Source organism: Diabrotica undecimpunctata, chromosome 4 (assembly GCF_040954645.1).
Source record: "Diabrotica undecimpunctata isolate CICGRU chromosome 4, icDiaUnde3, whole genome shotgun sequence".
Lineage (NCBI taxonomy): Eukaryota > Metazoa > Arthropoda > Insecta > Coleoptera > Chrysomelidae > Diabrotica > Diabrotica undecimpunctata.
In genome coordinates, this window is record NC_092806.1 from 123,239,682 (window position 1) to 123,262,936 (window position 23,255).

General features: G+C 33.3%; 2 protein-coding genes across 2 annotated transcripts in view; both read left to right on the forward strand.

The window, feature by feature from the left end:
• LOC140439954 (B-cell receptor CD22-like) overlaps window positions 1-23,255 on the forward strand; it is a 509,793-nt gene that overhangs the window by 214,035 nt on the left and 272,503 nt on the right. The gene's annotated exons all lie outside the window — the stretch shown is intronic.
• Window positions 1,311-3,394, forward strand: LOC140439956 (uncharacterized). The gene is made up of 2 exons (XM_072530151.1): window positions 1,311-1,650; window positions 2,096-3,394. The coding sequence occupies exon 2, from the start codon at window positions 2,097-2,099 to the stop codon at window positions 2,811-2,813; it is 717 nt and encodes a 238-aa protein (XP_072386252.1). The 5' UTR covers window positions 1,311-1,650; window position 2,096; the 3' UTR covers window positions 2,814-3,394.

A 23,255-nucleotide genomic window follows, 5' to 3' on the forward strand; every position in this document is an offset into this window, starting at 1 on the left:
TAAGTTGCAAATGATTTAAAGATGCTAGAAATGCACTCCATAGAGTTCAAATGGAATAATATCAAGAGCAGTACTGACAGCGGCAGCGTCCCCCCTGGAAAACAAGAAAAGGCGAGAAGAAGAGCATGGTTCGATAACGAGTGCAGACAAGAAATAAAGAAAAATAATAAAGCACACAAAATTTATATAACAAAAAGAACACGGGAAACACGAACATCATTTAAAGTCGCAAGACGGAAAGCAGACAAGATATGTAGAAATAAAAAAAGAGCCTATGAAAATGGACAAATAGAAAAAATGGAAGAAAATTTCAAAAACAACGAATATAGACGGGGCTTACGAATACCCCAAAAAAGATAAGAAGTAAGTATAAACCTTAAACAAGTCTATGTAAAGATGAAATATTCAGTGACAAATGGCAAATATTCAGTGACCCACAGAAAGTCACAGAAACCTGGAAATATTATTTTCAGACCCTACTTGATACACAAGTAGATATGGAAGATGAAATGGGTACGGACTACGTAGAAGAGAATGAAGTAGAAAATGGAGTAGAAGATTCAACCATAGGGGAAGTTCTTGAAGCTATTAAGGCCCATAAAAACAATAAATCTTCGGGAGTTGACGAAATACGAGAATTGTATAACGTAGGTGGCGACCACCTAGTAAGTCACATCTACGCTTTCATCAAAGACATATAGCAAGAAGATAAAATACCCGACGACTGAAAGAAAAGTATAGTATGCCCGATCTATAAAAAAGGAGACAAGCTCCAGTGTAAAAACTACTGTGGAATTTCTCTACTATGTACAGCATATAAAGTCCTCACCTATATTCTAAACCAGCGGCTCCAACCACTAGCAGAAAATATTATTGGAGAGTATCAGACGGGCTTCCGACGAGGAATATCGACACTGGATTAAATATTTACAGCCAAACAGATCTTGAGTAAATCATGGGAACATGACATTGATGTTCCCAACGTGTTTATAGATTTCCAACAGGCAAACGACTCAGTCAAAAGAAACAAACTCTACAATATATTGGCTGAATTGCCAATACCACACAAGCTAATTAGACTTGTTAAAACTACAATGGATGAAACTTTGGCATGTATATGAATAAAAACCCACCGGACAAACTTTTTCAAAATTTCGCAGTGATTAAAGCAAGGAGATGGGCTGTCCCCAACTTTATTTAACCTGGCACTGGAGTATGCGGTTAGGCAAATGCCAACAGGACGAGGAAACCTACTGACCAACCGAACTGTTCAACTGACCGTTTTTGCCGATGATAATAATATTCGCTCCTTAAATACAAAAGTCACACATTCCAAAAAATATCAAAACTGATTTTTTTGCATAAAATGCATCTTAACCGATGAAACTTTAATATTTCGCTCAACCAGCCGTCGTTTTATGATCAAAAGCACCCGTAAACCCACATACGTTAGTTTTGTTTTGTACCGTTTCTGTAACTGAGTTCCGTGCAAAACTACCACATCCTCAGTTGCCATCAGACATTCGGCACGAGTGCACGCATTTTTTATGAAAAACTAACACATTCCAAAAAACTGCTAAAAGACAGGTGAAATTATATATTCAAAAGTGCCACATTCAAAAATACATTCGTATTGCAGATCACATACACGTAAGTATCTTATCATTTTTATGTGCAATAGTACAATATTTTAAAATAGGTTAGTTTTTCGTTTATAAATTTGATATTCTCTCTTATTTTTGTATGCAATACTACCATATTTTGAATTATGTTAGTTTTGCAAAAAATAATTAGAATTATTTTCTTATTTCTTTATTCTAAAGTTACATATTTCGAAATATGGTATCGTTGTATTTGAAAGTGATCTCTAAATAGATTTTATTTTATATATTAAAAAGCAATTTTTAGTTTTACTGTTGTTTTATCGGAAAGTTTTTGTAGTTTTTGGAGTAATCTTATGGGTTAAACAAAATAATTTAGAAATCTTAAAACCAATTAAATTTTACTTACCCATATAAATACATTATAACGCCTATTTACGAGAAAGTAAATTGTTTGATACAGGTAGGTACTTATAATTAATTTTTATTTTCAGAATGGCAAGAAGAGCGCAACGTATTTTGGACATGATACCACCAATAAATGACCCTCGAGATGAACAGCAATCTTCTTCAACAATACGACCTAGTGAACTGGATTCAATTGACATTCAGACTGACAATATTATTTATCATGAATATGATGCTAATGGCATTAGCTCTCTACCGGACAGTCAGTTATCTTTAGATATTCTGAACTCCGTTGAAAATAACGAAGATATTCAAGCAACGCCTCCAAATCACAGAATATTCAATAAACCATCTTTAGTCATTAAAGAAACAGACTCAGACAGTGATTCTTCCTCTGGTGAATCTTCTAGCTCTTCGAGCAGTTCCAGTTCTAGTTCTTCAAGTAGCTCCAGTTCTACAAATAACCTAAAAGATTTCTCATCCGATGATAGTGTCAAAGATCCTACGTATGAAGATCCATTTTCTGAAAACCGCAAAGCCCAGTCAGATTCCGATGAAGAACAACAACCACAAGCACAGTTACCTGGCATTCAAGACTTTCCGCAATCAGCCGTGGATAACCAGAAGTTACTTAATATTAATTCACCATCACCCGGAGTTGACGATCAGCCACCTAGCGTTGACGAGCACCCATCTAGCATCGGTGAGCAGTCTCCTAGTGTTGATGATGAATCGCGCAGTGTAGGTGTCGTAAAAGAAAAGCAGAACCGCTTTTATGGAAACGAAACCAGAGCAAGCTATTGAAAAACAAAGGTATGTCCTATACTTCTATGTCCAAGTCTAAGAAAGTTTATGATGCCAAAAAAATGGGTCCTGTATGTTTCGATAAATGTAAATTAAAATGTTCTACAGAGTTTACGTTTGAAGAAAGAAAACACATCTTTGAAAGGTTCTGGGAGTGCGGTGATCTGGAAATCCAACGACAGTTTATTCACGATCACATGACCAAGGTAGAACCAAAATATAGATACGTTCGTGAAGGTAGCAGTCGCAAAAATTACAATCACTCATTTTATCTGACTCGGAATAATAAAAAAACTCGGGTATGTAAAGTATTCTTCATGAATACCCTTGCAATCTCAGACACTATGATCAGAACCGTTGTCAAAAAACAGTCCGAAACTGGTGTGCACCTTAAAGATAACAGGGGAAAACATAACAACCAAAAGACACTAGACTCAGAGCTGACCGATGGTGTCAAAGCACACATCAATTCAATACCCCGCATAGAAAGTCATTACTGTAGGTCGCGATCGACTCGGGAGTATATTGAGGGCGGGTTAACAGTCGCGGCACTACATCGACATTACGTAGACAAATGTGAATCTGAATGTAGACCACACGTTTCATATCAAGTATACTACAACATATTTATACATGATTTTAACTTATCTTTCTGGCAGCCTAAGAAGGATCAATGCGAAGATTGCATGGCTTACCAAAACGCTAAAGATAAATCGTTAATACAAGAAACTTACGACGAGTACCTGAAGCAAAAGACTCTCGCTAGAGCTGAAAAAGATAGAGATAAAGAGCTTGTGGGTAATACCTTCGTAGTGGCTGTGTACGACCTCCAAGCGGTGATGCCTTGTCCACGGGGTGATGTGTCGAGCTTCTATTATACGTCTAAATTAAATCTACTTAATTTCGCAGTAACCGAGCTCGGTACAAAGGACACAACTTGTTTTGTATGGCACGAGGGAGAAGAAGCCCGAGGTATTAATGAAATTGGCTCCTGTGTTCTAATGTATCTTAGAAAACTGAATGACAATGTCACGGAACCTTGTGATGTCACTTTCTATAGCGATAATTGCTGTGGCCAACAAAAGAACAAATTAATGCTGGCAATGTACTAATACGCAACTCAAGAATTGCCCTAACATCAAGAGTATTACTCATAAGTTCCTAATAAAAGGGCACACCCAAAACGAAGGAGACTCTGTTCATTCTGTCATCCAACGTAACATTACGAGAGCATTGAAATCATCTCCAATTTACGTTCCAGACCAGTATATCACTCTGATTAAAACAGCAAAGAAAACTGGAAAGCCTTATACTGTTGAAGAACTGACACATGAGAATTTTTTTGACCTCAAACCTCTGTGTACAGGAAACTACAATATAGATGATGATGGCAATAAATTCAAATGGACCGATATAAAGATTCTGAAGGCGGATAAAGTAAGTAATGGCATATTTTTCTTTAAAAGTTCCTACGAAGAGGAAGAGTTCAGGTCGGTATCTACGTTGAGAACACGCCGCACGAAGTCAACGGCAGTGCCTGATAATAATTTTACTCTAAACCAACTTTACACTGAAAAGCTTACAGTTCCTGAAGCAAAGAAGCAAGGCATTCTAAAGCTAATCCAAAAAAACGTAGTGCCAAGATTTTATGAATCTTTTTATGATAATCTCTAAATTAGTGCACAAGTTACTGTTGTTAACTGATTTTTAATGTTTTCGTTAAGTTTTTTTTTATCCTTTACAAGCATTACGCTCAATGTAGTTTTAAGAAAACGTTTTATAAAAATATTTTTGTAAGAACCACGTTTATGTGCTTCATACGGTTGTGATTAGTGTAGATCATGGAAATGATTATTTTGAAGGTGTCTTTCTCCTTAGTGCCTTATTTTATAAGACTATAACTGCTAATAATACTATTTTAAGATAAAGTTACCTCTGTTTCTCTTAAAGGTTTTTGCTTAAAAGGTTAAGTTTTGTTTTTAACGTAAATTTATTCCTCTTATCTACTACTATAGGTAATATTATAGACTTAATTGACGATCTCATGATAAAATTAACAATTATTTGTTTTCCCTTAGCAAGTTTAGTATGTAGTAAGTTAGTATCTGCATTTTTTTAATAAATTGACATTATGTAAGGTTGACAATCGAAAATAAAACTCAAATTTTCCTAATTATGGTGGTTTAATTTTTAAAATTTTAATGTTCTCGACGACAAAGTCTATATACAAAACTAACTTATTTGCATTTTTTCGACAGTCCATTCGAGCTATGGTTAAGATTGCTTTATTGATATAGGCTATTTAATTACGCATCTTTTGATACCAAAAAAATCTACCTAATACACATAGTTTATACAAAAATCATAAAGTAATCCAAATTATTTTTGTAAATGCCTCTCCTGTACAATTTGCTTATTTTGACTTGTGGTGATTTTGTATTTAAGGAGCGATATTATGACTAGAACATCAACAGGAGCACAGGAAACATACGCAGAGTTAAACATGCAAACAAAAATGCTAGGTCTGGAAATTAACACAGAAAAAACAAAAATAATGATTCAGACGAGAAGAAATATAGTCCTACAAAACATAATTTCTACATGAAGGTGACATTGAAACGGTTGGAAACTTTATATAGCTGGGAGTAGAAACATATGCCGACGGATCAGAAGATGGAGAAATACGGAAAATAATAACGCAGGAAAATAGAGCTTATGTTGCCCTCTCCCATATATTTTGGTCTAAAAATGTCCACCGAAATACAAAGATGAGAATCTACAAAACCTTAATTTGACCAATAGCATGTTATGGCAGTGAAGCATGGGTCCTGAAAAAAAACATCCAAAAGGAAACTCGATACATTTGAAAGGAAAGTACTGAGGAGAATACTAGGACCTGTGAGGGAAAACGGAATCTTCAGAAGTCGATACAACAACGAGCTTTATCAACTTTATTACGAAGCACCACTGTCAGACTTCATTAGAATACAAAGATTGCAATGGGCCTGACATGTGATAAGAATAAAAGAGGATAGGCTACCAAAAAGAGCACTGAGTGCTAGAATGCAGGGAAAGAGACCAGTTGGAAAGCCAAGAAAGAGCTGGGAAGACACAGTAAACATCAGAGAAGATCAGCCACAGACAAGCAAGGGTTGAGGCAAAAAATAAAGGAAGCTCAATTTCGGCTGTACTGCCGTAGAAGAAGAAGAAAACAACGTTTTCTTGTAACTGATAAAAAATTTTGGATAAGTTTTTGTAGCTTATCCAAATAATATATATTTTAATCATTATTAATTCTTGAAGTTTGCTAAAATTTTGTGGTCTACATATGTCTTAACATGCGTAGAAATGTATACAAATTATCTTCAAAACTTTTTCCTAGAAAAAGAAATATTTGTGTTCTTCGATAATATTTTTTTGTGAATAACATTAAGCTAGTAACCGGTTTTTCTTGTAGGTATATTACGATAAGCTAATAAAATTTTGTATCTAAGTACAAAAACTATTCGGTAGCTATGCTCTTATACTAAAATCAAAAGATCAAGTTTTCAAAACGGACAATTTCTGTAGATGGAACGGCGATGGGGCAGTGGCCCATTTATCCCTTCGCTGACCGGTACTGACCCGTCCCTATTAACCTTTTGCACTAAGAGTCACGGTTCTTCCTGGATCCTCTCTTTAGTTTTGTGGTGATATTTTACGGGTGCAAACAGAGAATATTTGACTTAAGGTTGTAGCAGTTTTGTAAATTATTCATAAGAATATTTTAAAGGTTACTTATTTATACACACACACACATATATATATATATATATATATATATATATATATATACATATATATATATATATATATATATTTATATATATATATATATATATATATATATATATATAAATATATATATATATATATATATATACATACAGATATATATATATATATATATATATATATATATATATATATATATATATACATACAGACTGGGTTAAACCGTGCCGGCTTGGTGCCGCCCGGTGCTGATACAGATGCCGCGCCCAGACTCAAAAATATTTCTTAACTTTATTTCAATTCAACAAAATATATTTTGAATAAAAGTTTATTAAAATAAGGAAAACAATTACAACTTTTTTTGGTTTCAAACTTAAATGAATACTAAACAAAATCCAAAAAATAATTAAGGGTAAACTTCAAAAAGTATAATAAAAATGTACCTAACATTCAAAGAGGTAACATGAGGTAATAGGTAATCAAATATTTTTTTCTTCAAACGTCAAATAATGATGACATTACTTATCTAACTTGATCCTGTCAAAGTTTGATGTCTCCGCCGGCAGCAGTTTTTTTTTCCCATTTCTTTACGGCGGAGGGAAAAATGTTGTCATGGCAACAATATGAAACATGTCACAAAGCAACAATACAAATGTCATTAACAACAATTAAACATCATTTTTATTTATAGTAATATTAAAAGTACAATTAGTTAATGAGGCATTAACAAAATTGAAGGCGTGCAAAAATGTTCCCGACTCTTGATACGCATTGGTAATTGTTGATGATACTGATGGTCGAGAACAACTTTCAGCAATCATTCCCGATGTTGGCGAATCATGAAGGTTTAAAATTTTTTGAGCATTATCGTTCTTATCGGACTTGGAGGGCCCCAAACGTGCTACTGCATCATTAGCCGCGGACTCAATTTGGTTTAGGTTTTCCATTTTCGCACTAAATTTGCGCTTGCGGTTGCAACAACAATAAGCTGTCTTTAATAATTGCAAACAACTGTCAAACAACTGTAACCAGGGAGACGCAAATCCCACCGACGACTTAATTATTTTAATTTCTAACATCTAGACGACTTTGATAGTTGTCACAGTTAATTCCGAGTAAAAATAGCGTATGAATTGTACTATTTATGGTTGAAAATTACTACGTTTGAAGAAAAAATAGTATACTTTATTCGGCAAAGGAGCGACTTTATTGCCTCATAAAGTAATATACTATTACTATTAAAAAGCTTGTTTCTTGCTTTTACTGAAGCGAAGTTTTTGATATCATTTATATTTAATTCATTTAGCAGGTCCTCGTCAATGGATAAATCTGCTAAAAAGTTCTTGGAAAATTGCATTTTTTAAGTAGGTCTTTACCCTTTTTAGTGTTGAAAGAGAGTGTTCGTCACTTGCATTTGCTACCATTATGGAGAAAAAAATACGCAGACAAATATTAAAGTTTGGAAACGAAGATATTAAATTATTTTCGTATAAAACCTGTACCAATTCTAAAAGAGTGTCTATTGTTAATTGGGGAAGATACATTAACAAATTCTTTAAATGAACACATTCTTGGGTAAATTACTCATGCAAATCCTCCTTGTATTTTTGTTGTAATTCGGTTGCTGATCTGAAAATACCTTTATCTTCCGTAGTTTTTAGTTTAAACAAAAATTCAAATGCTCTTGAACAAGATTTATAACTATCAGATCGGCGAATAATCTCCGACTTAAGATTATCCATTATAAAAACATAATTTTTTTTCTTTTTGGCTTAAACTTACCTCCAAATTCTCTTTTCCTAATTGCAATTTTTTTTTATAAATCCTCTTCTCAGCATAATTTCCGTTCCCTGTTAACAACATTCCTAAGGCCTCGTTGTGATCAAAATGATCACGTAAGAAATCAAATCTAATCAAATCAAATTTAATCTGCTAAAGATGATAACAGATGAGCGCTTAAATCCATATTTTCCTTTTGTACTGCTTTATTGACCTCATTAGATAGAGAAGCTGCTTTAACTCTTACATTTTTCTCATTTATGTCCGTTAACATTTCAATGAAACATATTTTAATGAAACCGTAATTGCTTTTTCATGCTTTTACAGCATCAAAACGAGAAGACCAACGGATTGTATTCACTCTTTTAGGTGACAGTGTCTGCCCCGACTCAGGCGAATTCTTTATTGCACGATAGAATAACTCCCACCTGTGTGTAGACACGGATAAAAAATTATAGATAGCTTGTACCAACATAAAAAAAAAAGTTGCTTCCAAACAATAATCTGCTGCATTTTGGACAACCAAATTTAAAGAGTGAGCAGCATACGACACAAAGAGAGCTAAATCAGTGTAAACTTTAACACGTGCTTGCAAAACAGATTACTTGACATTTATATTACTGGCATTGTCGTAAGACTGGCTTCTACAGTTCTTAATATCTAATTTCAAAGACTCGATTATCCCAATCACTGTTTCCTCAAGTTCTTGTGAGCTATGCCCAGTGTTTTTATAAAATCCTACGAATCTTTCCACGGGATTCCCTTCATTGTTAAAATATCTCAAAATTACTGTAAGTTGGTCATGGTGTGTTATGTCAGGTGTTGAATCTACACTTATAGAATAGTATTTGTTTGACTTTATTTGCCTAACAATTTTTATCAATGACTCGATTGGACAAAGTATTCAGTAATTCGTTACATATATCTTTTGATATATATAACGTTGTGCCCTTACCTAAATTTGATTGTTTATTATTATTATCTTTTAAAAATTTACCATATTCTGATAATAGTTCCAATAAACCTAAGTAGTTTCCATTCCGTTTTCGCCAATTCTTTTATGTGTACCTCTAAATTCCAATTCCCTGGTAGCCATAAACATTATTACACCTATAATTCTTTCTACTACTTTAATCCAAAATTTTTCGCAATGCTAATTTCCTTTTTGCGTTCTACATAAACTCTTCCTTGCTTTCATATGGAGTCGTAGAAATTTTCAGATTATCTATACAATGATTGGATCTTTCATGTTTGTCAAATCTTTTCTTACTTTTATTCCATAATGAAAATCCTGTTTTAAAATGGTTCTCTTTTTTAAAATAAGACACAATAAAGACAAACTATATACTGCCAGTGCTCTTGGAGTAAATTGCCCAATCGCGGCGAACCACTTCTCCATTAACCAGTTTTTTATAAAATATTTGCTTACTGCTACTGTTTTGTTTGCCGAAATTTCTTTTTGACATTGAAAAGTCCATATCTGTAAGACTGGTTACTGGAAGTTCCATTGTTACTTACTGAAAAAACATCCAAAATAAAATAAATATTTACCTGTACATAAATTACACTTATATGCATAACATGTTGCATACCATTAAGACAGGTTTAAAAATCAAAATCACCCAAGATGGGCCTCTAGTATTTCTTAAAAAGAAATATAATATTAAATACACCTAATTACTTTTTAATCTTTTTTAGTTTTACTATCTTTACCTAAATTTTAAAAATTTTAGAATGTATTTTATCTATTATTTTATATTTTATATGTGTGTTATTAATGTTGAGTGTCAATGCTTTTATAAATAATCTCAACGACTAGTATGTTGCACTGAATAATTGTAATATTTTATAAATATTTGTAAGCACAAAAAGTCAAAAGAGTGTTTCAATAACATCCCGGCCAATTTTCTGACTGCAACCCTAATAAACTGTGTTGTTTCTGTATATATATATATATATATATATATATATATATATATATATATATATATATATATATATATATATATATATATATATATATATATATGTATATATATATATACATATATATATATATATATATATATATATTATCTTACTTAATCAGTAGACCCATTTGTACCTTTCGGTGTTGTGCCGTTTATAATACAATTCATTAAATTACAATATTTTACAATCTTCTGAGGTGTCCTAGCTATTAACGAACTTTCTCCATTCCTTCTTATTGGATGCCATCTGTGTTGCTTTCTGCCAAGTCTTGCCCTTACTCTGCAGTATCTGCGAGATGTCACTATTTTATTCTTTAATAGGTCTTCATCTCCTGTTGTTCCCTATTGGTTTGGCGTCCTACATGCTTTTTACTTGTCTATTATTGTCCATCCGGGTTAGATGTCCGAACCATGCCAATTTTTTCTCCTTGATTGAGTCGAGTATCAGTTTGATTTTGAGTATATATATATATATATATATATATATATATATATATATATATATATATATATATATATATATATAGATATATATATTCAGGGATTCTACAGTATTCACCTCTTTCCCTCGCTCAACCGTTTCCATCTCTCTCTGTTGTCCCATTCTCCATCGTTTAGGCCTCTCTTACTCATGGCGTAGTCTACTTCGTTCCTCCAGGATTTTCGGGGTCGTCCTCTTTTCCTCCTTCCTATGGGGCTCCATTCGGTTATTCTCTTTATCCATTTGCTGTCACTAGTTCTTCTTACATGTCCATACCACTTTAGTCTTTTTTGTTCTATGTATGTTAGTATGTCTGTTCCTATTGATGTTCTTTGTTTTATTTCCTCATTACTTCTTCTATCCATTCTTGTTACTCTGCAGCATCTTCGCAGGCACTCAATCTCTGTTGCTACTATCTTACTGCTATTTTTCTTGTTTATGATCCAATTTTCGGCCCCATATGTCATAATACTTCGCACTAATGTTTTATAAATCTGTGATTTTGTCTTCATATTTAGGTGTCTAATCCATCATACTGAGTTAATTTGTCGGATTGCTGTTCTTGTTTGTCCTAATCTTTGTATAATTTCTTCCTCTGTTGTTGCGTTTTTCGTGATTATAAACCCCAAGTATTTGAATTTATCCTTTTCTTTGATTGTTACGTTATCATCAATATGTGGATCTTCTATGTCTTCTTCACTCGTAGATAGGTACTCTCTTTTCGCGAGGTTAATATCTAGGCCAGCCTTGGTATATTCTTCTTGTAGTTTCTTCATCATGTAGCTGAGGTCGTCTTGGTCTTGTGGAATCACTATTCTGATTCTATATATGATTTTGAGTCTTTCTCTTATTTCTTAATTTCTGATTCTATCAGTTCTTTTTACTCCCATCGTTCTTCTGAGGTATTTCATCTATGCTGCTTGAATTCTGCTCTGATGTCTTTTGTTTAATATCCAATTTTCTGCTCCATATGTCACTGTAGGTCTATATATTGGTTTGTATATTGTCATCTTGGTTTTTGTTGATATTTCTTGGTTATTAAGGAATCCTCTATTTAGTGCTTAGAATAGTTTTCCTGTATTTTCCATTCTGTTGTTAAGATCGTCCTCGATGTCTCCTTTGTTGTTGATTACTGCTCCTAAGTATTTGTATGAATTTGTCTGTATTATTTTTTGTTGGTATATCATTACTTCTATTCGATCTTCCGTCCCGTCTTTCCTTGATATTTACATTATCTGAGTTTTCTCTTTGTTTACGTTTAAGTTGTATTTGCTTGCTTCTAGGTTCCATTTCTCTAAGTTGTAGTTTAGTTTTTCTGCTGTTTGCGCAATTAATAATATGTCGTCTGCAAATATACACATCTCAGCGTTTATCACTTGCATTCTGTTCCAACCAATGCAGTATTTCTTAAATCTTTTCTTACATTCTTTCACTATCTCATCTATTACATTTATTTATAGCACTGGGCTGAGACTTCCCCCTTGTCTAACACCTTGAGTTGTTTTAAATGCTTCTGACTGTATATTTAACATTCTTACTGTATTTGTTGTTTTCATGTATATACTCTTTGTTGCTTTTATCAGTTCTTCACTTACTTGCTTCTTCTTTAGGCTTTTCCATATATCTTTTCTTTTGACTGAGTCAAATGGTTTTCAATGTCTATAAAGCTTAGATATATTTTTCTATTTTTCTTTAATACTTTTTCTATTACTTGTTGCATGGTGAATATATGGTCTTGTGTGTTGTGTCCTTTCCTGAATCAACATTGTACGTTCTCTAATTTATGTTCTATTTCTTTTCTGATTTCCCTTTCTATTATGGTTTTGTATACTTTTGCTGCTACACATAGTAGTGATATACCTCTATAGTTCTTACAGTCTCTTGTGTTTCCTTTCTTGTATATAGGTATAATTACTGCATTTGTCCATTCTCTGGGTATTACTTTTCTCTTCCATATTAGGGTATATATGTATAACAATTTTTCTTTTGCTTTTACTCCTATATATTTTATTATTTCTGGTGCTACTTCATTGCTTCCTGGTGCTTTTTCAATCTTTATCTTTCTTATTGCTTCTTTTAGTTATTCTTTTTCTATAGTTTCTGGATTTTCCGTGTTTCTTATGGCTACTCTATTGATGTGGATTTCCTTCTTCATTGTATTTGCTTGATTTCCATTTAGTATCAGCGGGAAATGTTCCCTCCATCTTTCCATTATTGTCTTATCGTCGTTTCTTATTATTCCTTCCGTGTTCATTATTTGTTTGTTTCGTTTCTTTGTTGCTTTTTCAGTGTTTTATAATATAATTTTACGTTTTCTGTGCTGTTTTCTTCCATTTTTTCTCCGAATTTTTCCCAACTTTTCTTTTTCTCTTTCTTAACTATCTCTTTAACTTTTGTTCTTTGTCTCTTACAGTTTTCATATTTTTGTTGTATATATATGTATATCTGTCTAGTATATAAAAACGCGAACAAAAACGGATTACAAAATAATCATTAAAAAATTATAATGTGTAGCCTTCATACAATCTGTATACATTTGTAAATTTAGTAATTTTGAAAACAATTTGTTAAACCATTTAATTTATTTAGTTAATTGAATTAACTCTGTTAAATTAATTTATATACCAAAACAAACAATGGGTTTAAATTTAAACAAGATATTAATTTTTCATGAAATTTTAAACTTCCGCGTATACATAATATTTGCTAATAAGTTTAACGAAATGAACACTAATTATAATAGAATAATTATTGTCATAGAAGTTAATTTGGTGTTGTGGGGTTTATTATATTTACCTGCTATATATATTAATTTAAATGAAAATATAAATTTCCTTCACCATTATTCAAAATTTCAAACCTTTGTTCTACGTTTAATAAACATATATATATATATATATATATATATATATAATTTAATTAATAATTTAATAAGAATAATAGTGCTTCTGTTGAAAAAAGTGCACAGTTGGCAGTTATAGTCCACACCAACCCAATTGTTTTCAAGGCAATAAAAATATAATTATGAATAGATAAATAAATAAAAAAAATAGAAATAAAATAAAAAACAATTATATTAATAATAAATAGATTAAAAATTTATATATATTTATATATATATATATATATATATATATATATATATATATGTATATAGGTATATATATATATATATATATATATATATATATATATATATATATATATAAATATATATATACATAATATAAATTGATTCTTGACTACAAATAGTTTCTAATTTGAGTGGTTTTATTAGTTTTTAATAGTGTTGTTTAGTACCAAAATAAAAGTAAAATTGCAGAGTTCTTCTTGGCAATCATCATAGCTATTTTAATTTTTGAGGCAGTAGGTCTAAATAGTTGTTATGAGCTGCATCCAAACCATTCTCTCAGGTTCTTGAGCCGTGTAATTTGTCTTCTTCCGACGCTTCTTCTGCCATCTATCTTTCCTTGCATTATGACTCGCAGGATGCCACACTTCTTGCCCCGCATTACATGTCCGAGATACTGTAGCTTTCTTTCTTTAATTGTAAGTTCAACTTCCTTCTCTTTACCTATTCTTCTCAGTACTTCATTGTTCGTAACTCTATCTACCCAGGAAACCCTCATAATTCTTCTATAGGTCCACATTTCAAAGGCGTTAAGCCGTCTCATTGTGTCTATATTTAACGTCCATGATTCCACTCCATAGTATAGTACACTGTATCTTCTTCATGTGCCTTGTCCGTTCCGAACGTTGGCAATCAACATGGCTATTCTGACTTTGTTTACGGCAGATCTGAATAGTTCAGCAGATGACAATCCGAACCATTGCCGCAAGTTTTGGAGCCACGAGTGTCTTCTCCTCCCTGGACCCCTTCTGCTGTCTATTTTCCCTTGAACGATCAGTTGTAGTACTCTATATTTATTATGTCTCATAACGTGACCCAAGTATTCCAACTTTCTTTTCTTTATACTTATTCCTACCTCTCTCTCTTTACCTATCCGGCGTAGTACCTCTTCGTTGGTCACGTGCTCAGTCCAGGATATACGTAATATACGTCGGTAAGCCCACATTTCGAAGGCCTCTACTTTTTTCATCAATGTTGCGGTCATTGTCCACGCCTCCATTCCATATAACAAAATGTATACACTGCATACACTGTATACGTAACATTTTGTTAGGCGTACTTTAAGAGCTAATGTTAAATCTTTGCCACATAGGACCTTTTTCATTTTCATAAAATTAGAACGTGCTTTTTCGATTTTGACTTTGATTTCTGCAGTGTAGTCATTATTTTTTGTTATAAGTGCTCCTAAATAGACTCTGAAAACCCAAAAACATTGAAAGACGGAATGACTACTATGTTAGAAAATCATCTTGAAGTCAAAACTAATATTAAAAGAGCACAAAAAATAGGCACAAAAACATGCTTAATTGAACTAGAAAGGGAAGAAGAAAAAACAACAATCTTAAGAAACAAATACAAACTTAAGAATGTGAAGACCAAAAAAATATGGATTACAGAGGATCTCACAAAAGGAGAGAGAGAGAAAATGAAAGCTTTAAGAGATAAAGCAAAAGAAATGAGGGAAAATGGAAAAATGGTCAAAATAGGATACAATAAAATCACAGTAGACAACTCAAGAAGAGCAAGGAAATATTGGGGCATTTCCATCCGTTAGTCTAGGGGAAAATGAAAATCAGGGGTATTTGGTTAATGATAATAATAATCATCTCTTTGTGGGCCACAATTTAAGACAAAATTGGGAAACAGTTGTTTTGCTTTCCACAGCGATTGTTTATATCACCGGTAAATATGGGATTAAACATGAAGGAAGATTACTCTTAGATTTAGGATCACAATCCAATTTTATGTCACTAGAGTTCTTTGAGAAACTAGGGTTAATACCAAAACATATGGATATTTCGGTTAAGGGTATAGGTCAGAGTTCTACTAAAATCACACATGCAGTAGATGCTATGGTCAATTCAAGGGTTAATAATTATTCATCCAAGGCTTCATTTTTGGTAATAAATGATATTGTTAGCAATCTCCCAGCAGTTGATATCAATTTAAAATCAATTCAAATTCCGGAAAGACTAACTCTTGCAGACGAACATTTTGGTATATCTACCAGGGTAGACATGATCTTAGGTTCACCGGTCTTTTGGCAACTTTTAGGCGTGGGGCAAGTGCGTATAGAAAATACTAACTTGACGGTTCAAAAAACAAAATTTGGATGAGTGGTAGCGGGAGCTATACAAGATTCAAACGATTCAAACAGCTCGAAAGAAGGTTAGAAAAGGATGAAGAATTACGACAGTCGTATCATGCATTTATTCGAGAATATATAGATTTAGGGCATATGTCAAAATTAACTGCAGAAGAAACACCTTCCATGCAGAGAGGGGATAGTTACTACTTACCACATCACGGGGTATTCAAACAAAATTCAATTACCACAAAATTAAAGGTAGTTTTCGACGGTTTAGCGTCTACAGATACTGGTATTTCGTTGAACGACACATTAATAGTAGGACCTAAACTACAAGACAACTTGTTTGATATTCTTCTAAGGTTTCGAAGGCATTCTGTCGTAATGGGTGCAGATATTGCCAAGATGTATAGGCAAGTGCAAGTGAAACAAGAACATAGAAATCTACAAAGGATTTTATGGCGATTTAACAGGGAGGAACCAATTCAGACATACGTTCTGAATACGGTCACATACGGAACAGCTTGCGCATCATTTCTATCAATTAGATGTCTTCATCAGACAGCTCTTGACAATTTGGACATATCTATCCAGAAGCAAGTCTCGTCTAGACGTCGATGCCTACAGACCGATAAGCCTAACTTGTGCAATGGGCAAGCTACTAGAAAAAATTGTTAACTTAAGGCTGACTTGGCATCTAGAAAATTCGAACTTAATTATAAAAGAACAAAATGAGTTGCGACAAAACCGATCCGGGATAGATAAGATATTAGACCTGGAAAGTGATATTCATGAATCTCTGGCAACAACACAGTATTGTATCGCAGTATTTTTGGACTTAAGAAAACCATTTAATACATGTTGGAGATTCAACATTTTAAAAAAGTTACAGTTATGGAGCATTCGTGGAAATTTCCTTCACTTTATTAGGAACTGGAACTTTCTAGAAAACAGATTTTTTCGTGTAAGAGTTAACAACTACTATTCCGAAAAGCAGGAGGAAGAAAACCGTATCCCTCAAGGCTCAATCATTAGTCCTACACTTTTCTTAATTGCTATTAATGACATAATTAAAAACCTTAAAAAACCTTTAAAAGAACGTTTATATGCAGATGACTTGGTGGTTTATGTAAAAGGCAAAGACATTAATTTAACTTCAACAATTTTGCAAAGTTTCTCACAAAAACTCGAAAAGTGTTCTCGCGATACTGGTTTTCAATTTTCGGTTACAAAAACCGTTGGTATGGTATTCTCAAAAAAGAACTTCTCAAATAATCCCAATCTCAATTTTTTCAATACATCGCTATCCTTCAAATCATATGTAAAATTGTTAGGTATGTGGTTTAATAATCAACTTACTTAAAAAAACATATTAGACAATAAGTTTGGACTTGTCATAAAAAAACTTAATCTAATGAGAACACTGTCAAATAGATATTGGGGCTCTGATCTCTCTACCTTACTTACAATCTATACAACTCTAATTCGATCAAAAATTGATTATGTATCAATCGCCTTCGCCTCTGCTTTCCCCATATTGTTAAAACAGCTAGACTCTATTTACAATACAGCACTTAGACTCTCTCTTGGCGCATTTTGAACGTCACCTGTGGAAATTTTATATTCTGAAAGTGGAGAGCCTTCATTATATCACCGCCGAATTTTCTTAACACTATCACGCGCAACGTCAATAGCCTCAAATGTAAACAAACCTTTATTTCATAATACGTTCACTTATAAATATATAAATCTCTTTACCAATAGTACCAAACATAAGCCTTATTATGAGCGAGTACGGTGTTACCTGAGATGTTTTAATATCGAATTCCTAAATACCTTTCCAATCAATATTAAAAGCCCCTCACCTTGGATAATTATTACCCCAAATATAAATACTGGTTTAACCCAATATGACAAACATATTAATAGTCACGCAAAGATTAGGAATAATCTAGATCTAATTCTCCGTCAACATTACGAACATTGCTATAAAATCTTTACAGATGCATATAAGTGTGATAAAGGAGTAGGTGCTGAATTCGTTACTCCAAGCGATACATATCTTAAGTGACTCACTAAGCGCTCTTCAAACCCGTAAATAAATCTATGCTAAAGGTCCCCTTGAGAAACTGATAAAACTAGAACGCATGCAGGCTCAAGAAAATTCTAGGAGTATCAGATTTATATGGATTCCATCCCACATTGGCATTGCAGGCAACGAAAGTGCGGACCAGTAGGCGAGTAAAATTTCTAAATGTGCCAATACAGAAAAAGCTGATTATCGAAATACCGCGAGTGACATAAAAGCTTTTATAAAGAATCGAGTTTTGTGCAAGTGGGAAAACGAATGGCAATCTTCTCAAACATCACTGAAGCAAATTAAAAATGACGTTACAGTTTGGGAACCCTCAACCACGAACAAAAGAGGACAATTGGTGATAACGAGATTACGAATTGGACACACGAGACTCATTCATATTTATTGTCCAAAAGTGATCCACCTATATGTGAAACACGGAATGTACAAGTTTCCGTTAACCATTTATTAAACGAATGCCATAGTTTTGCCAATTTACTTGTTACATTTAACATACCTAGCCGTTGAAGTAATTTATTAGGCACTAATTTTTTAACTAGTAATATTGTAAATTTCTTAAAATCTATAGGAATCTTTTAATTTCTAATTTAAACTCTAATTTTGTAATTCTGTAGCCGCCGCTAGTAACCATTAAGGTGGATGAGGCTGTAATTTCTAAATAAAAAAAATATTTAGAGTGAGAATCAGCACACTGCATTTTTGACATGCTGATATTATTTGATAAGTTTTTGTGCTACTGCAATGCTGTTATATTAAAAATAAAATGGAAAATGGCCACCAAGTGTCCCTCACCATCATCATCCAGCCTCAAGAGTCCACTGCTGAACATAGGCCTCTTCCTCATGTTTCCAACCCCGTCTATCTTGCGCCGCTCTTATCCAGTTTTTATTGAGTCTTCTTAAATCGTCAGTCCATCTTGTAGGTGGTCAACCGACGCTTCTCTTGTCTTCCCTCCATTCCAATAACCTCTTTGTCCATCGCCCATCTGTCATTCTGGCTATATGTCCTGCCCATTTCCATTTTAGTCTGGCTATCTTCTCGATGATCGTCACTCCGGTTCTTCTCCTAATATCTTCGTTGGTTATTCTGTCTCGCAGAGTTATTCCTAACATGGACCGCTCCATTCTTCTCTGCGTGACTCTCAGTTTGGTAGCTGCTGCTTTTGTTAAGGTAAGTGTTTCTGCTCCGTACGTCAAGACTGGGAGGACGCACTGGTCAAATACCTTTCTCTTTAGGCATGTGGGCAGCTTACTTTTAAAAGTTTCTCTCAGTTTTCCAAATGCTGCCCACCCAAGGCCGATTCTTCTCTTTAGTTCATGAGTCTGGTTATCCCTGCCAATCATAATTTCATGTCCCAGGTATTTATATCTATCTACGAGTTCTATTTCTTTCTCACCAATACTGATGTTCTGGTTGGGTACCAAATTGGTCATGATTTTTGTTTTCGAGATATTTATATTTAAACCTACATTTTATGTAGCTACAACGAGTTCCTGTACCATCTCTCTTGCCATACCTAGATCTACAGCTATTATAAGTATATCATCGGTGAAACGTAAGTTGTTTAGATATTCTCCATCTATTTTTATTCTCTTTGTCATCCAATCCAAATTTTTAAAAGCATGTTCTAGCACCTTATTAAAAAGTTTAGGTGACATTGGGTCTCCTTGTCTAACCCCCCGTTCTATTTTTATGCGATTACTGTTAGTATGTAATCTGACAGTGGTTGTTGCCTGCAGGTATATTTTGTATAATAATTTAGTATATCTATAATCTAGCCTACATTCTTTAAGCGCCTGTAATATTTTGCTTAGCTCAACTGTTTCAAAGGCTTTGTGAAAATCGATAAATATTAGAACTAGAGGTTTATTGTATACCACTGCTTTCTCTATTAGGGTTTTTATACTTTGTAGATGGTCATTTGTTCCGTAACTTTTTCGGAATCCTGCCTGTTCCCTTGGTTGATAAGTCTCTAATTTTCTTTCCGTTCGCTTAACCAGTATTCGCGTAAACAACTTATATATATGGCTGAGGAGGTTAATCGGTCTGCTATCGCTAATCGCTAAATTGTAGTGTCCCTACAATTAATAAATAAAAATAACAAATTTTTATGATAAATACTATTTCTACCATCGATAATAATATTTTTAATAATTGATATATTTTGTTACTTTTAAAAATTTGTGACTAGCTTTTATTTTTTGTGTGTTGTGTGCTTTATGACGTTCAATCAAATTTGCAATTAAATCGAGTGTGCTGTTTTTATATACCAAAATCCCAGTTCAATGTTCACACATCAATAATTTGAAAATCGCTTACTTTTAAGATATTATATTGGACAAAAAATAACCAGAACAGATCGTTAATTTAATTACTATTTTAATGGGTATAAGCCACAATTGAAGGTTAATGTAAGTTTATTGACGTTTCTATTTCCATTTCGGATTTCAATTCACTAATGTTTGTATTTTGAGAACGATTTCCGAAGTAGACATTGAAACGTTCCCATTAAAATAGTAATTACTTTAAAATGTCACAAGGAAATAGCTTCATAACTAGGTTCAGAACAAATAAATATGCCTGAAATTCTACTATTTAATTTTACTATTATTTATATGAAAGGCCTGAGCTTGAAATTAACGAAGTAGTTACAGGACCTGACATAACTATGGACGAAATTAAACAAGCAATACGATTAGCAAAGACCCGAAAAGTGACGGGACCAGATGAAATACCGAGTGAAATAATAAAGCTCTTCGAAAGTTCAGGTAAAATATCTCTCCTTCATCTGTTTAATAAAATTTATGAAACTGGCTATATACCAACGGATTGGCGGCTGTCGACTTTTGTGACGATACCTAAAAACTTAGTGTAACTAACTCAATCTGTAGAGTCTACGGTAAGATAATTAAAAGCCGAATTGAAGATTGCTGGGAAGACGCTGAAGATCAGAGTGGCTTTCGTACTGGTCGTTCTTGTATAGACAATGTGTTCTGCCTAAAACAAACAATAGAAAAGCGTTTGTAACATAATATGGAGACACACATGGTATTTATTGATCTTCAAAAAGCGTATGACAGTATCCCATTAGCCAAGCTATGGCAGGTGCTAGAAAACAAGAATATTCCACCGATTTATATTAATGCTGTAAGGGAGTTGTACGATAATATGACGAGTGTAATAAAGATTGGACAAAAAGTGATAAGAAAGATAAAGATGACCAAAGGACTTTGGTGGGGGTTTTGGATATTTGGAAAAGAAAATGTGAACCTATGGGTGTTAAAATTGGAGACCATACACTGAACAGCTTGCATTTTGCTGATGACCAAGTAATACTTGCACAAGGTCAAGATTATATCCACTACATGTTACGAAAAATAGATGAAGAATATACTAAGTGGGGCTTATCAATTAATCCATCAAAAACAGAGTACGTAGTATTGGGAGGTGAAGGAAAGCACTTAGAACTAGGAAGCAAACAAATTCAAAATACTAATAGCTATAAATATCTCGGTGTAAACATTACAAATAATGGTCGGAATACAAAAGAAATAGCTACTAGAATTGGTCAAGGAAATTCAGCAATACGTCAACTGAATAGTATACTTTGGAATAACCACATCACCCGAAACACAAAAATTAGGATATACAAAAGTATCATAGAAAGCATTGCTACATATGGTTCAGAGCTTTGGGTAATAAATAAAAATGACGCATCCAAAATAAAAGCAATGGAAATAAATTATTGGAGAAGATGTTGCCAACTCACTAGAAGAGATAGAGTAAAGAATACTGAAATCAGAGAGCGTATGGGCATAGACATTGACGACCTGGAAACTATAGAATGCAAAAGGCTGAAATGGTATGGCCATGTAGAAAGGATGAATGATCAACGATGGCCAAAGAGAATGTTACAGTGGATCCCCACCAACCGCAGGAAAAAGGGAAGACCAAGAAGATCGTGGAGACAAGAAGTAAAAGGTGCAATGGAAGATAGGGGTCTACAAGTAGATGACTGGAACGATCGCAAGCGTTGGAAGCTAGGTTGCGAGAAACGGCGGCAGCTGTAATAAACTCGTTATATATATAGATATATATATATATATATATATATATATATATATATATATATATATATATATATATAGATAGATATATATATATATATATATATATATATATATATATATATATATATATATATATATATATATATATATATATATATACCTAAAAAAGCAAATGCAAAAAGATGTAGTGACTACCGAACCATCAGCTTGATGAGTCATGTTTTAAAGATATTTCTACGAATTTTCCACTCTAGGATGTACCAAAAAATAGAACAACAACAAACAGTTTGGATTCCGCAATAACATTGGAACAAGATAAGCACTATTTAGTATTCAGGTTATGGTACAGAGATGCAGAGATGTCGAACATCTAGTTTATATGTGTTTTATTGACTTTGAGAAGGTCTTTGATCGAGTAAAACATACTGAAATGATGGCAGTTCTTCAGCAGGTAGGTATTGATGATAAAGACGTACGCATTATTAAAAATCTTTACTGGCATCAACGTGCAAACATCAGGATTGGCCGGGACACTTCTGAAGAGCTTCAAATACGAAGATGAGTGAGGCAGGGCTGCATTTTGTCCCCGCTACTATTTAACATCTATTCTGAGTTCATTTTCAATAAAGCAGTGGATAATGTTCAATGTGGTATAAAAATGAATGGCGTCAATATTAATAATTTGAGATATGCGGATAATACAGTATTAATTGCAAGCAATTACGAAGAACTTCATCATCCAATTAATAGGATTACCACAACGTGCGATGAATATGGCCTTAAGCTAAACACCGCAAAGACAAAGGTGATGGTCGTCAGTAAAACGCCAATACAACCGGAAGTGGTAATAGCTTATGGTGAACAACTGGAGAGAACTAACAGTATCACTTACCTTGGTTGTAATCTAAATGAGAACTGGGACATAAGCAAAGAAATTAGAATACGGATAGAGAAGGCCAGAGCTGCATTCTTTAGGATTAAGAAACTGTTATGTGGAAACAATATTACTTTAAGTCTGAAAATTAGATTAGTGAGATGTTATGTGTTCTCT

Bases quoted from the DNA above. Each gene is read 5' to 3' on its own strand.
- LOC140439956 (XM_072530151.1), top strand. From the start codon at position 2,097: ATGGCAAGAAGAGCGCAACGTATTTTGGACATGATACCACCAATAAAT.